Raw genomic sequence first — 16,214 nt, 5'->3', positions numbered from 1 at the left:
CTTAAAATGTGACATTGACTCTTCCAAACAGAGAAGTGGAGCATCTTTTCCATATGCTTGAGTTTTAGTAGGTCTATGTCTATTATGGAACTGATACTATGTAAAATCTGAGGATATATCATAAAAGAAAACAAAATTTCAACATAATTCTCCCGAGGCATTCTTAGAAGCCAGCCACTCTGCTGTGAGGAAGCCATGAAGGGGCCAATATAGGTGTTCCAGCCTAGAACCCTAGCTAAGGTCTGAGCTGACAGCCAGCACCAATTGCTGGATCTGTTGAGTGAGTGAACCTAAATGAGTCTAGCCTCTAACTGTTATATCACCTCAGACTTGGTGGCATCACAGTGAATATGAAGAAGGAATGAGTTGTTCCTGCTGAGCTTTGATCAAATTGCAAATGCAGAAGCAATTAAGTTATTGTTTTAAGCCTTTATGTTTGGAGGGTTTTTCTAGTAGCACTAGGTAATCAAAAGAAGATCCACCAGAAATCTTAACTTTAGCAGATGAACTGCATCTTTCTCCACAATTATGAAGCTTCCATTAGTTGATGCCAGTTCTATTATTTCAGTTGCTTGTGTCAAAATACTTGGTATGATCTTTGGTGTCTCTCTCATATATCCTATATCCAATATACCAGGAATTCTATTCCTATTCCCCTTTTACTGTGTTTAAAAGCTTGCAGCAAACCTAGAGTGGTATTATTTCCTCCATTTAACAGATAAGGAAACTGAGTTAGCTATTTTAAGTAATTACTCTGCTATCAAGTTGATATTTGGGAGAGTCAAGTTTTTTAAAACTCCAAAATTATACTACATTATATGTACATGTATGTCTGTGTGCTATATATTGCACATATGCACATATATTGGTGAATATTATGAAACTTAATAACCAAAAATATTAAGCATTCAAGAAAAAAGTTTTAACAGTTTCAGGATTAAATTACACTGAAAATTTAAAAGTTATAACTGTAAGTTAAAGAGAGAATAAGCCATAATGAGAAAATACTGGAAAAAAAATAGGAGAGGAGGTTATAAAATAATTTTGAGTTGGTTGCAACTTCCCCCTTCCTCTGTAGAGCCCCTTGGCTACAACCATGTGACCATGGACCTATGCCATTGCATATTAAGATTGTGAAGGGAGAGGGTGCTTTTGTTTAATTCCAACAAAATAACACATGACTAAATTGATGTCTACATCACACTCATAAACTTGAAAATAAAAATATACTCTTCCAATATGATGGTATTTTAAAAATCTCTTTTTAAATTATAATTTATAATCAAGCAATAAATCATTATATCCTCAATAGAGAAAACTTGATCAGTAGCTATGTTGTGGATAATTATTCTAATGGTAGGACCAAATATAATTTGAATGTTATGAAATCCCAGAGATATGCAGGAAATGAGTTTGTTTCTAATAAAGAATTTCTTCCCCTTGTATTTGTAATAAGTGCAGCACTTCATTTGTATGGTCGAGAGTGTCTTGTGCCTGGCCTATTACAGATTTATGCAGTTCAATTTAGTAGGCCTCTTGCTGCTGCTACTTGCCAGTCTGTAGGGTTTGTGTTTTTTTTTTTTTTTTTTTTTTTAATGTTTTGTTGAAACCTAGTATATAACCTCAAGTTGTTGTGCCTAGTATATAACCTCAAGTTGTTGTGTTGTACCTGGCACAACAATAAGAAGATACTTATCTTCTTTAAGTATATTTTTATATCTCCACAGCCATCTTAGCATAAAAACATACCTCCTTCTCTCTAGGATGATTGAGAACATCAGGCAAAGCAACCCACATATACTCCACTTTCTGTCAGTTTATTAAAAAAATATATTTATTGAGTGCAGCACACTGTGTGTGAGATCATGTTAAGGCATCTCCATCTCCTCTTCAGCCTTCAGTTCAGTACATCTTGACAAAATAGGACTGCTTACTGCTTGAAAGACACTGGTGGGCACTGCGAAGTATGATGGTATAAAAATAAGATGCTGCTTCCGTTCACAATGAGTTATCTGTTTAAGCTTACATTTTTTTTTTTAAGCTTGCAGTTTAAACAAATACAAAATTTCAGTTAAAATTAAGTCTCATATTGTGCCATGAGATTCATTTTCGGGTATAAAATGACTAGACCAATATGACTCAAGCCTAAATCTCATGTTAACATAATTTCTGTAAGATCTTTATGAAGTTACATTGAGTTTTGAAAAACAAGAGATTTGGTATAATCAGAGTAGGTAGTCATAGGGAAGGTAGTAGCAGCAATGGTGATGTTTAGTAGAGGTTTTATGGAGAAGACTTGAAGGAGAGAAGTTTCTGCGGTGGGGTGGGAATATATTACTTGAAGAATAGAATAATCAAAGCATTGGTGGTGGCAAGGAGAGGCCATTGGCAAGAGTATACCTACATAGGGAAGAGCCGAGATGTAATTGGGGCCATTAAATAGGCAATAGTATTCCCTACATATTAACGAAATTACCATGAAGACACATTCCCCACTTTACTAAGTAGAATCTAAAATGGTCCTAGACTCTCTCTCCTAAGCCTTTTCCCTGCCCCCAAAGCCCATAAGCAATGGTCAGAAGTGTAATGAGTTTATTGAAATCGCAGCATGCTTTAAAGTAGGGAACTCATAGAAATAGTTATCATCCTAGAGAGAGTGTTATGAGGAGGGGGTTGTTTTTTACCCCCAAGCCAAGTAATGGACAGAGCTGCAGACAAACATGTAAAAGAGAGACTAAAAAAAATAGAAAAGAGCAATAAATTAAAAACAAACAAAGAATGAAGGAAGGAAAGAAAAAGAGAGAGAGAGAGAGAGAGAGAGAAAGAAAGAGAGAAAGAAAGAAAGAGAAAGAAAGAAAGAAAGAAAGAAAGAAAGAAAGAAAGAAAGAAAGAAAGAGAGTGTTATGAGGAGGGGGTTCTTTTTTAACCCGCAAGCCAAGTAATAGACAGAGCTGGAGACAAACATGTAAAAGAGAGACTAAAAAAAAATAGAAAAGAGCAATAAATTAAAAACAAAGAAGGAATGTAAGTGGAGGACATGAATGAAGGAAAGGAATAAGGAATTAAGGAATGAAGATAAATAAAAAAAGAATCTCAAATGACGAAACGAACTCCAGTACTACCTCCTACATCCATCCCGCCACGCCAACTCCCCTAATAACTCACCCCCCTCCCATACAGCCACTACCTCCCAGACGCCCTCCATAAAAGAAAAGAACAGAAAAAAAAATAACAGAAACGAAAGAAAAAAAAAAAAGAAAAGAAAAAAAAGAACTTTCTCTTTGCAAGTTCTTGGGCCAGCGGGAGTCTGATCAAAGTTGGAGAGAGAGGAAAAAAATCTTAAAATACATATGAAATATCAGTTTGGATTTAGAAAAATCCAGTCTTTTATGCCTAAAAAATCAATCCTAACAATATTATTTTTTTCTTTTAACTAAAATTGTTTTGGAATCCTGGATTCTTCCTAGGATAACATGTTCTGGAGAAGAGATATTTAGTAGAATATATGGAATTGAGAGTTGGATATGTATAAATTTACTTCAGTTTATTTTAACAGTTTAACTGTTAGTCTAAACTAAACAGTTCAGACTCTGCAATAAACCATGGTATAGATGAGATTACTCAAGAAAGAGTACAGAATATAGAAATGTAAGGATAAAAAATGGAGAACGTTTTTAATCAGGGGATGAAATGATTAAGAGAAGAGAAAAAGAAAATCAAGAAGAAGGCAAAAGAGAAATGGTCATTTCAATCCTCAGAAAATCACTATATCATAGAAGTCAAGGGAAGACAGTTCCAGGGAGGAAAGTGTGCCAGCAATAAAGAGCTTAGGAAATATTAAAGCAGAGAACAGAACATGCAGTTGATAATGAGGATGATGTTGCTAATTGTTATCAATTTCAGGAAATTGGTAAAGACAGAAGCCAAATATAAAGAATGACTAAATGAAAGATAATTAGAATGTAGAGCTTGCATATTTCATCGACAGTGACAGAAACTTGGACAATGAAGGGAAAGAGGGAACAATAGATGTTGAGAAGATAGTAGGGTATTGAGGAAGTTTTCGTTAGTGTAGGAGTCGGGGGATACTCCACATGTTCATAGGCAGGGGGTAAGAAACTGAGAGAAAAACAAATTCCCGGGAGGGTAGGAGGAACTTGGACAAGGAAGAAGCAATAGGGTGGGGCAGGAAGAATAGTGGACCAGAAAGCAGATGGACAAAATTTGTGTCTTACTTCAGGTATTCCAGAAACAGAGCCTGGAATGAAAATTCAGTTCAGGCAATGGGAGAGAAGCAGGATAGGAAACAAAGATTCAACTATGAGCAAAGTCCAGGTCTCAACTGATTACTTAGGGAGTGCTGGAGTCTAAAACTCACTTGAGAGTGGGAGCTTGGCTTTCAAACTGCCACCCAACCATTCATTGGATGAGGGCCACCTTCGGGAGACCTATACTCCCAAGATCTCAGCACTGCTTGTGAAAGAAGAGTTGCTAGTGGCTGTTCTCTCAAGAAAAATGCCTGTGGGAATTGTTAGAGACAAAGAATACAGAAGCTGGGCACTGGCGATTATAGAAATAGGAAACAAAATCTGAGGACGTCTAGGTGGAGCACCAACCATGTCCACTACAGATTAGAATCCTAGTTTGGATTTTTCCTACCTCTGCGATCTTTTGAAATATCTCGTTCTCAAATGTCCATGTAGTTTTTGGTTATTGGAAGGATTAAATGAGGTAAATTTAAATGGGAGGATTGAATTAGGGGAATTTCTCTTCCTCTTCTAGTTTTGGACATGGAATGAAGAAACAGGATGCTGCAATAAAATATATCTTAGCAAATACATTAGTGAAATTGAAGAAACTTCAATAGGCGATGACAATAGGCGATGACCATAGGTGATGGTCAATATGAGAAAGGTTAGCAGCTTTGAGTGGATAGGTAGTTTTGCTGAAACTATTGTGGTGAATAAAATATGAATAAAAGGACTTAAAGCAACATAAATTTAGCTGGGATGGAGTTCAAGAATCTAATTAGTATGTTTCTATGACCTTGAGTAATATTCAGCAGCTTAGCAGTAGGAAAAAAAAAAAAAAAAAAAAGCCAGAAAGGAAGCAGGTGGCGACAGATTCAAAGTTGGATTGTAATGGAATACCCATGAGTTGCCGGTCAGGAGCTGAGGTCTAGAAGTTAGTGAATCATGGAAACCAAGAGCAGCGGGTTAAAGTCAGAGTAAGAAGTAAGGCCGTGAATGACAAAGACAACTCTATAAATTAAGAGATGATTTCAGAATTGTTTTTTTTTTTCTTTTAATTTTTATTTATTTATGATAGTCACACACAGAGAGAGAGAGAGAGAGAGAGAGGCAGAGACACAGGCAGAGGGAGAAGCAGGCTCCATGCACTGGGAGCCCGACGTGGGATTCGATCCCGGGTCTCCAGGATCGCGCCCTGGGCCAAAGGCAGGCGCTAAACCGATGTGCCACCCAAGAATCCCCAAGAGATGATTTCAGAATTGGTAAAATTGGAAATAGAGCAGTCTTATGTGGTAATTAAGATGAGTGTGTGACCCTGCTTATGTAAGGCAGAGGCAAAGGAGGGATGCAGGTCCCTGGAATAGATGAAGTGAACATGAGCTGAGATGTTCACAAGGTCATCAGCATAAGTCATAAAGTCCCTAAGAATGACAGCAGTGGAGGGAGAAGATGGCAAAATTTACAGTTAGTAATAAAGCAATTAAATAAATTCAGTGGTTAATTGTGATAGTGATGATATGGAGAAATCGGATAATTTATGCTGTGAATGTTTTCAAATAACCTCAGTGAAAGTTTTCTTTCTTACTTAAATCTTCTCCACTTTAAATTTTTCAAGTATCTCATGCAGTAACTTTTCTGTCATTTTTAATCAGTTCTTTCAATGAAGCTTTTCCTTTTGGTTTTCAAATAAGATCTGATCTCTCTCATTTGAAAAAGATAAATAAATAAAAAAACTCCTCCCCACAAAATGCCTAATGTCTTATTTCTCTCTACATGTTTACTTCCCAACTTCTTAGAATAGAGAAGTTCTGCTCCTTCCAGAATTGTTAAAATTTATCCATAGCCAAATTAAAAGATTTTTTCCCCCAGATTTCATACCATTTACCTTTTCTTTGACATATTTATCCATTGGTTATCCACTCAAGAATTTATTTTCTCTGTTACCTTCTCTAACTCGGAGTCTCCTTGCTCTCCCACCCCCACCTCCATACCTCTTCTGCACATCTCTCTCCTCATCTAAGTCTTGGTATGCATTCTCTCTCTTGATATATTTATCCTTCAAGCCATATTTTCATGTTTTTCTTACAAATCATTACATTACATCCAAAATCTCATCTTCATGTCTTCACTTATATTTCCATTTTTCTTTAGAAAATCTTTGTCTGAATGTGCACTGTCACAGAAATTTAACATATTCTTCTATGTCTAGTCTACACTTTCTTTTCCTAATCATAGTGTGTCTTTTTGTCCTGACAAGATTGAAACTTACTTTAGATTTTCTGTAGTTTTCATTTGTCACTAACTCCTGTCATCTTTTCTCTCCAATATCTCATAGATTCCCCATTTCTTTTCATTACAACTATGAACTGAGCACAGACTCAGCTGGAGGATCTTATTAAATAATTTTGATATCTTAATTTTGAGTCCCCCCAAGATTTATACTTTAATCCACAAAGCAAGAAATCTTTGAAATATGTAGCAATAATTCAAATATTATTTACCTCCAAATCCTCACTTCTTCCTAAAAAATATTTCTTAAATATTATGTCACATGGATATACATTTTTTTCAGGATTTATGGTTAAGAATTAATGTACTTTTTTAAATGCTATGCCGATTTCCAGGAAATGGTAATTCAATCATTGGTTTCCAGATAATATTATGTAGACATTTAGGTGTTTAAATTCATATAATACAAATAAAAGTACAGCATTTTCATATTCTGTTTGAAGTTAAAACATGTCAGGGGTATTGCCAAAGGAAAAAGGTAAACAATGATGGAGTAAATTAGCTGAATCCAAGATATAAATGTGCCTTGAAAAAGTGGGCATGAAGCCTGTTTTGAACAAAGGAGACTTGAAGTCTTTTAAAATGTAGCCAAATGCAAAATAGAAAGCATGTATAAATTTACTTCAGCTTGAAAAATTAGTTTCTTCCTTCCCATGAGTCTTTTGTAAGGCATCAGTTCCTTTTAAGAAATTGAAATGTAATAATTTTTATGCTAAAAATTCACTTTCTATAGAAGTCACAATATGATACCTCATATAACACTGAAAAAAGTCGATTAACTTCCCATTGTATATGATCTCTAAGTGAAGCACAAATACTCTGACAAAACATTGTTTTGTTAATATAACTTTATATTTTTATGATCATAAATAACTTGCTGAAAAGTGTTTCTTTCTGTATGATTCAGCTTAAGATGGGATCTTGGTGTTCAACAACTACATACTGTCAAGTAGTCTTTGATGCAATAGATGTATGCTTTTAGAATGCTTAACAATATACAGAAGATCTTGAATGATAGTTTAACATATTTTGAGATAGAAAGAGTATAGCAGGGGATCCCTGGGTGGCTCAGTGGTTTGGTGCCTGCCTTTGGCCCAGGGCACCATCCTGGAGTCCCGGGATCGAGGTCCGCATCAGGCTCCCAGCATGGAGCCTGCTTCTCCCTCTTCCTGTATCTCTGCCTCTCTTTCTCTTTATGTCTATCATAAATAAATAAATAAATCTTAAAAAAAAAAAAAAAGAAAGAGTATAGCATAGTTCAACACCATTGCTAAAGTATGCTTTTATCTTAAGGCAAGATAGTACATATAAAAAACAAGTAGATTTAAATTTGATTTGCAATTGAAATAATGGTGGAATCAGGGTTTAGTATGTAATATATATATTTTTTAAGATTTTATTTATTTATTCATGAGAGGCACAGAGAGAAAGGGAGAGATGCAGAGGGAGAAGCAGGCTCCATGCAGGGAGCCCGACATGGGACTTGATCCTGGGACTCCAGGATCAAGCCCTGGCCCAAAGGCAGACACTAAACAGCTGAGCCACCCAGGGATCCCCTGTAACATTAAGATACCATGATGGTCAAATAACTCAGAAACACCATAATCAAGCCCCAAATTACAGCCAATTTTCTCAACAGGTCTCTAAGAGAGGCATATAAACAAATTATAATAACAAATGAAAGAAAAGCATCACACTATTTCCACTAGGAATTTTCTCAAAAATTTTGCCAACACCATTGTTTTAAAGCTAGTTAGGTTTTGCACACCCAATCTTTTACCATGTGCTTCATCTTCATTCCTTAACTCTAAACATGAATTTTGGATCTTATTCTCCCTGCTGAAAGGAGGGAAGAAGGACTAGAAGTCATCAAAATGTCTTGGGCTATCACTTTAGCTCTGTGGCTCATGGAGGAGGAAGAGAGGCCGGAAAAAAACATGCCAACTCCCACTACAGGAGGGAGCTTCTGGTCCAGACCCCAAAGCAATGTTGAATGGAAACCAGAAATAGCCACACCCCTATGTATGAACTTACCCTGATTTTTTAAGGGATCTGATCGAAAAGCTATGGTAAAGGGTAAAAGAGAAGTTTAAAAGATCTTTCTCTCTGTACATCTGGAAATTATCTCCGTTTCTTTCAATTGGAACATCCAGAGTATGTTGGATGTGACCGATATAGAAGACATATAGGTTGGAGGTCATGAAACAAACTCGAAATTTCTGTGTAATATTTTAAGAATTCAAAATCTGCCTATGAGTACTAGGAATCTTGGCTCTAGGAATCTAGATATTAAATGTTTCATAAGAAAATGTATATATTATACAGAAACAACAAATATTTTACATCAGGGATACCAAAAATGAATACAAAATGGACCCTTTACTCAGGAAAAATATTTTGAAACATGTAAATAGCAAACTGATATCATATGTGTATATGTACATGTATATATTTATTAAAATGAGAAGATGTGCAATGAGGCAGGGTATTAATTAATTAAATAAGGAACTAAACATAAAATAAGCTATAAAAATAATATGCTATAGCATTATGGATACCAAATACATTTTTGTGTGCGTGAAGAATTTTTCTTGATAGTTTCCCAGTATTGACTGTGCATACACGTAATAATTGTTTCCCTCAATATTGCAAAGTTGTGAATCAAGAGGGAATCTGATATAAAACTTAAGAATAACAGAAACCAGAACAAGACTTGTGGGATAAATGATAAATATTGTTTTAAGCTTAAACAGAAAAAGAGAACAACCCAGATGGCCCGTATCTTTATTTTGGCTCAAAAGAAAAGTTCATTTCTGATTTGTATATAGAAATGACAACTTCTCTTACCATCGTACATTCTCAGTGTTGAAGCCTCTACTTTTTATGACTCCGAAACTTACAGCTAGCAAGTTTTAAGTATTTCTATTGGCATATTTGGGAGGAGAGTATTATTCTTTCTCTACCTATCTGCCTCTACCATTAAATAGTTTCATGAGGGTTGTTAAGGCCACTTCATTTGGTATCATCAGCTTCTAGCATATAATAGGTACCTAGTTAATATTTGCGAAGTGAATACATGACTGCACTAAAAGAATTCACTTGAGAATCATCCACCAAACCACAGACCAAAAAAAAAAAAAAAAAAAAAGAAGAAGGAAATTGAAAGGTAGGGTTCAAGGTTATACTGTCTCTAGACTTCCTTTTAACGAGTGTTGTGCTCTCCGTGCTGGAGTTCTTTTTATATTACAGGAACCTCTAAGCAATAGCAACACATCTAGGACTTGAAAAGTGATTTGGGATTGGCATGCAATACCTTCTCAAAACAAAACTGCACATTAAATAAAGAAAAAGGAAGTGTGAAGAAGCCCTCACAGGAATAGAGAAGGTTCTACTTTACACTGCATTCCTCATAGGGGATGTCAATTCATGTGTTCATGAAATGTATTCAAAGGTTTATGTTATTTGCACGCATGTACCCTAAAAATGGAGACATTGACAGGTTGGCCTACAAAGTATTTGATTAGGATGAGTTGTAAGGGATTCTTTTTTTTTTTTTTTAAGATTTTATTTATTTATTTATGAGAGACACAGAGACAGAGAGACAGAGACACAGGCAGAGGGAGAAGCAGGCTCCCTGTGGGGAGCGGGATGCGGGACTCAATCCTGGATCCCAGGATCATGACCTGAACCAAAGGCAGATGCTCAACCACTGAGCCACCCAGGTGCTCCTAAGTCATTCTAATGAAACTGCTGAGACACTGAAAATTACAAGCAGTTTTTTGTCAGATAAAAACTCACGCTCACATAAAGGCTAGCTGCTATTGTTAATTTGTGGAATTTTTGTTTTGTTTCTATTTGTTGTTGTGTGCTTTTTGTTGATAATGTAACACACTTTACTCTCCCCTAGTGGAGCAGAGTAACAATAACATTCTTGATTCTCTTCTCAATCAAGACATCTGCCTATAAAAGAATTTACAAGATCTTCATTTTTGTGCCAGCATGGAAATTTTTGGTTATCTCCTGTTTCTTTGGCATACCGGATAAAGTATATAAATCATGCTTTCTTATAATGGCATAAGACTAGAAAGAGTGAGTTTATTGTAACAATTACAACCCAGATCTGTGTTCAAAGGAAATAGTTTAGCATTCAAAAGAAGAATCTTAAATGCAAAGACATTTGATTCCAATTAGTTGCTTTTCACTATTACCCATATATCTAAGAGAATAATATTTTTTTAAATTTTATTTTTAATTTTTATTTATTTATGATAGTCACAGAGAGAGAGAGAGAGGCAGAGACACAGGCAGAGGGAGAAGCAGGCTCCATGCACCGGGAGCCCGATGTGGGATTCGATCCTGGGTCTCCGGGATCGCGCCCTGGGCCAAAGGCAGGCGCCAAACCACTGCGCCACCCAGGGATCCCTAAAAGAATATTTAATCCTGTTTCTTTTATAACAATTTGGACTTACTCATTCTTTTCTTTCTACCTCACACTTTTTACTCTTCCCCACTAAAGTCAAAGCTTTATTTTCATGTTAGCTTTATTTCTTAAAAATCTATCTATTTGAAATTATACAAGGGCATTTGTAATATTTTCTATGTTTTTGATCTTTAATTACAAGTGCAAAAGATTTGTTTTCCTTTTATAAATGTAACTGTATGTAAAATAATTCCGATATCAGTACAATGGTCATATGATAAATGCAGTAAACCTTTGAGGACTGAAGGTGTATCCCAGGCCTTTAAGAATCCCGATGCTGCCAAATGGAATATTTTGCTTATTAATCAAATGTCCGTAATTAATTGGATGTTAATAGTGGAACATAATATGTATTCATTGCACATTTTCCTGCCAAGAACGTCTACGCCTTGTTAAGATAATACGGATGTTTGTGTTATGATAATTTCTGATATTATCCTTGTAATCTTCCAATCCACTTTTGAATGTCCCATTTTTAATTTTATGATTTTAGATTATGTCACTGCAAGTCTCTGTGAATATGGGAGTTTTCACTTTAGGACAAATTATTATCCAGAGAAACTTCAGTTATATAACATAGCATTTGATTTTGACAATTAGGAAAATTTCTGGGCCCGGGATAAACTTGAGAAGTATTTTCAGCGCTAAATTAATCAAACCAATACTCTAAAGGCACTTTCTTTCACTGTATCGTACAATCCAACAAACATTTCGCTACTGCTAATTTTGAGCTCAAATGGGAACAACATCGACCTATAATGCTGGCATTGAATCTTAATTTCCATGGGGTCTCAAAAACCAGTGACAAGGATTTTTATTTCTCCCCTTCCTGAAAAATCACATTCAGATACAAAGAATTCTATGTTCATTAAAGTTATCTCAAGTACAACTATGTAAATTGCTATCTTAAATTATTCATAAGTTTCTCCCTGTAGTTTTCTAAGCTTAGTTTTCTTTCTCTACATTTAGTTATAATTCCTGAAGGTTCTCAAGGTGCTAATTCTATTCAATTCTTTATTTTTAATTTCAGTTTAAGGAGCAAATAAATTACTCCTTCCCTGACATTCATAAAATGTTGCTTCATTTTAGTAGGTTTCAAATCTTTTATTTTTATTAAGTTGATAAATTATTTAGCCACATAAAAGTGATTCCCACAGTCAGATTGGCTTTATATATAATGATAATTTATCAAATCACTATGGAAAATTTGAGTAAAATCTGTACTCCAGATAGTTTTATTTTTTTTAATTTTTTTAATATTTATTAATTATTTATGATATTCATACACAGAGAGAGAGAGAGGCAGAGACATAGGCAGAGAGAGAAGCAGGCTCCATGCACCGGGAGCCCGATGTGGGATTCGATCCCGGGTCTCCAGGATTGTGCCCTGAGCCAAAGGCAGGCGCCAAACCACTGAGCCACCCAGGGATCCCCCAGATAGTTTTATTTTGAATAATTTTAATTCGTAATGTTATTATCATTCATCTAAGCCTCCTGCATGGAAATATTGCAGATTTAAAATAAATAGGGACTACTTGAGAAAAAAGGAACAAGACAGACTTGTTTCTCAATACTAAGACCCTTTTCATGGCTTGTTTTGTGTTTTTATGTATGAGGAAGTTTGTTCTATTCCTTATACCTAGGGAAAAATAACATTTGACATAAGGTTATTATATTGTTGTATTCTATTTATATTTGATGAGCCAACATAGAGAATCCACCACAGGCCTGAGTGAAGTTTCTGGCTTGAACCATTCCTGGTCATCTGCGTGGATTGTTGACATCCTGAGCCACAGTTTCCATACCTGTAAGAATTAGCACTTAAATATGTGAAATGGCTGATTTGCCCTGCTCACTCAAAATAATATTTTTATTACTCATTTAGTGCATTTTGAAAGCAGATTATGATTAAATAAAAGGAATATTGTACATACTTCCTTCCATATTTGAACTCTGGGGTATATTAAAGTAGATGACAAGAATCCGACTGAGTAAGTAAGCACCTGTCTATTCCGGCTCCCAAAATGCCTTCTTCTCACTGTTACATCCCCTGCCATTTTGACGCAATGCCTGACTAGTATTTTAAGGGCATTAGTAATGGTAAAATTTTTCTTTACAAAGTTAAAAATGGGGCAACAAATTTGACCTCCCAATTATTTTATTTATTTATTTTTAACACAATGAGAATCTTCATGAAAGTTTTAAAAAGTCTTAACTATAGTGAAAGCATATATTTTTTATTTCATACCTGTTTCAGCCTAGATCTAGCCAGTAAAATATTTGTTGGATTTCTTTTTTTTTTCTTTTTTTTTTTTTTTTTTGGATTTCTTGCTATAAAGTTTTCCCTTTCTGATTTATAGATCTTGTAAATATGAATGAAAGCTTCTTCAGGATTAATACACTTGAAATTCTAGCCACACCTCCTTTTCATCTGGTTGTAAAAGTCCAAACACATTTATTTTATATAGCATTTTCAGGGAAAAAAATCAACTTTTAAAATAAATCAAAACAATATGCATAAAGGTACAGGTACTTTTACATAGTTTAAGTATCTTTTTTTATGGATAAATAAGTTCATTAAGTGGGTACAACATATGAATGTATATCTTTGATTTTTCTATATTTAACTTCATTTCTTTTCTCACATATGATCACTCATATATATGTATTCTAATATGCACAGAATACATACCCATTTTTGCCTAAATGAATCAATAATTGCCATATTTTTCTAAATTCTAAACATTGCTGTTTTCTGACAGGTGAATAAAAATTTCAGTCAACCTAACTTGAAAAGAGTGGATCCTATTTATCTGAAAGCATGCATTTAGTATTGTAATATGCATTTGTAATATAAATATTATATATGCTGAACAAATGAGTGAAAGAAAGCACAGATACTAGGCCTTCTGTTTCTCTACATTTAGTTTTTTGACATTTTTTATTTCAGCTTACCCAGGATTTTCTTTCTGTATTACATTTTCTTCCATATTCCATTCTGCATTATGAGATTACTAAAATAGGAATGTCTGCTTTTGTTTAAATCCATGTTTAATTATCCCTTCACAGGATAACTTACAAAATTCAAATTAGAATAGTTACATTTAGCAGTGTAAATGGACAGAATTGAAATTATAGTGCATTCATGTATGCATTAATAAATATTTATCTACCACAAATTTTTATTTTTAAAATTTTCTAATTTCTTAGTGCTGTAGGTGTACTAGTAGATGAAAAGGAGAGAAGATCAGTGTCCTCCTTGAGCTTATTGTCCAGTGGGAGCAAAAGACATTAACAAAAAATAACACTGTAAAGAAATATAAGAAATATAGCACTATAAATTTGCCACTCTAATCCATGCAGAGTATATTGTTCAGTAATGAGAACACAGAATAATTTTTGAGGGAAATGATGTTTGAGGTAGGAACAAGAATAAATTAGGCAGGCAGGTTGGAGAAGGGCATTTCAGACATGGAGTAGCATAAGCAAAGTATTTTTGGGGGATTTTGAATTCATCCATGTGATTTCTATGAATAAATATTTTTACAATAAAAATTACTTTTTATAAATAAACACATATGTATATGTATTCTAAAATGTTTTATTTTTGTTCTAATGGAATGGATGTTATTGATTTATTATTATGAATATGAGTTTTTATGTTTATTTGCATTTTACTCTAAATCAGCAATTTTATTTCAGCTATTTGTTCTGGACTGAATGGGGACAGATGCCCTGCATTGGAAAAGCTCGCTTAGATGGCTCAGAGAAGGTTATCCTTGTAAGCATGGGAATAGCATGGCCGAATGGTATCTCCATCGACTATGAGGTGTGTTGGATTTCTTAAGTATTTAAAGTGCAAACTGCCAACTTGCATTAATCCACTCTTAGTGTTCTCTTATTTATTTTTTTAATAAGCCACTTAATCCAAAAAAAGGTTGCAATATTCCTTTTCAATTGATCTTTAGGAAAACAAATTGTACTGGTGTGATGCTCGTACAGACAAAATAGAAAGAATCGACCTTGAGACTGGAGGGAATCGTGAGGTGGTGCTGTCAGGGAGCAATGTGGATATGTTTTCAGTTGCGGTCTTTGGGGCTTACATCTACTGGTCTGACAGGTAATTTATTTTTTCATAAGTATTTGAGTCTCAAAATGTTATTTCAGTGCCAGTTGCTTTACCCTTGTAGGATTAGCCATTCCTTAGCAAGGTCACAAAAAAGGATCTCACAAAGCCATGTAATTTCTGCAGGAAGTCAGCCACTCTTTCTATTCCAGGCTTGAGCATTTCAATGTCAGAGACTAAAGTTGGTTTCTTTCCCCTTCTGCTTGGCCATCTGTTATCTTCAGTTTAAATAACTGGCTTGATGTGAAGTACTTAAAGGTTTTTGATCATGTATGTTCAACTTCTTGTCAGAGCACATGCCAACGGGTCCATCAGAAGAGGCCACAAGAATGATGCCACGGAAACTATAACCATGAGAACAGGTCTTGGAGTCAACCTGAAGGAGGTTAAAATCTTTAACCGAGTACGAGAGAAAGGTCAGCACTCTTAAATAATGAATACATCTTATGTCATTTCTCTCTTATTTTTAAAACATTTATCAAACTTAAGTCAGAGATTCTTATATAAATCCAAAACCTCAAAATTCTATTTTATTTTACATCTAGTTTCCTACAAAACTCATACAGTAGCCTAATGAATTGTATATAGAGTAGTTCATACATACGTATTTTTGCCTAAAACAGTGTATTTATACATACCTGACATGTCTTCAGTATGGGTTTGAGCTAAGTAATATAGAATATCTTGATATATATACATATTCAACAAAAAATACAAAATAAAATTAGGATATTAGAGAGTAAAAAGTAGCCAAAATTGCATTTGGGGTTATATTTTGATTTATAAAGTGATTATGGCTTCAGAAGTTTGCTCTTGGTGTGAAATGTTTCAAAAGTCATCACTTCCTTAAAATGTGCATTTTGAAACTGATATGATGGTGGTTTGCATGTTTCTTATTTAAAATTGTACCTCAATTAAATGTCTATTTTATGTAATTAGATATCCATTTTAATGTCCATTAAAATAAATTGTAATTAATTTTCTTGACATCAAAGATAGGCATAATAACTGCAGAGCTGATGATGGATTCATGGAGGAAAATCAGCCTGATGGAAATATCTTAATAGTA

At 34.5% G+C, this 16,214-nt stretch overlaps 1 protein-coding gene across 1 annotated transcript in view; it reads left to right on the top strand.

Annotated features, from left to right (window-relative positions):
* Positions 1 to 16,214, top strand: part of LRP1B (LDL receptor related protein 1B) — a 1,959,891-nt gene that overhangs the window by 1,449,522 nt on the left and 494,155 nt on the right. Inside the window, exons 38-40 of the mRNA XM_038565111.1 lie at positions 14,722 to 14,848; positions 14,988 to 15,139; positions 15,437 to 15,561. Coding sequence (XP_038421039.1) covers positions 14,722 to 14,848; positions 14,988 to 15,139; positions 15,437 to 15,561 — 404 coding nt within the window. The remainder of the gene's footprint in view (positions 1 to 14,721; positions 14,849 to 14,987; positions 15,140 to 15,436; positions 15,562 to 16,214) is intronic.

This window comes from Canis lupus, chromosome 19 (assembly GCF_011100685.1).
Source record: "Canis lupus familiaris isolate Mischka breed German Shepherd chromosome 19, alternate assembly UU_Cfam_GSD_1.0, whole genome shotgun sequence".
Taxonomy (NCBI): domain Eukaryota; kingdom Metazoa; phylum Chordata; class Mammalia; order Carnivora; family Canidae; genus Canis; species Canis lupus.
Note: the sequence above shows the minus strand (reverse complement) of the source record. Positions and strands in the feature narration are given on the sequence as shown.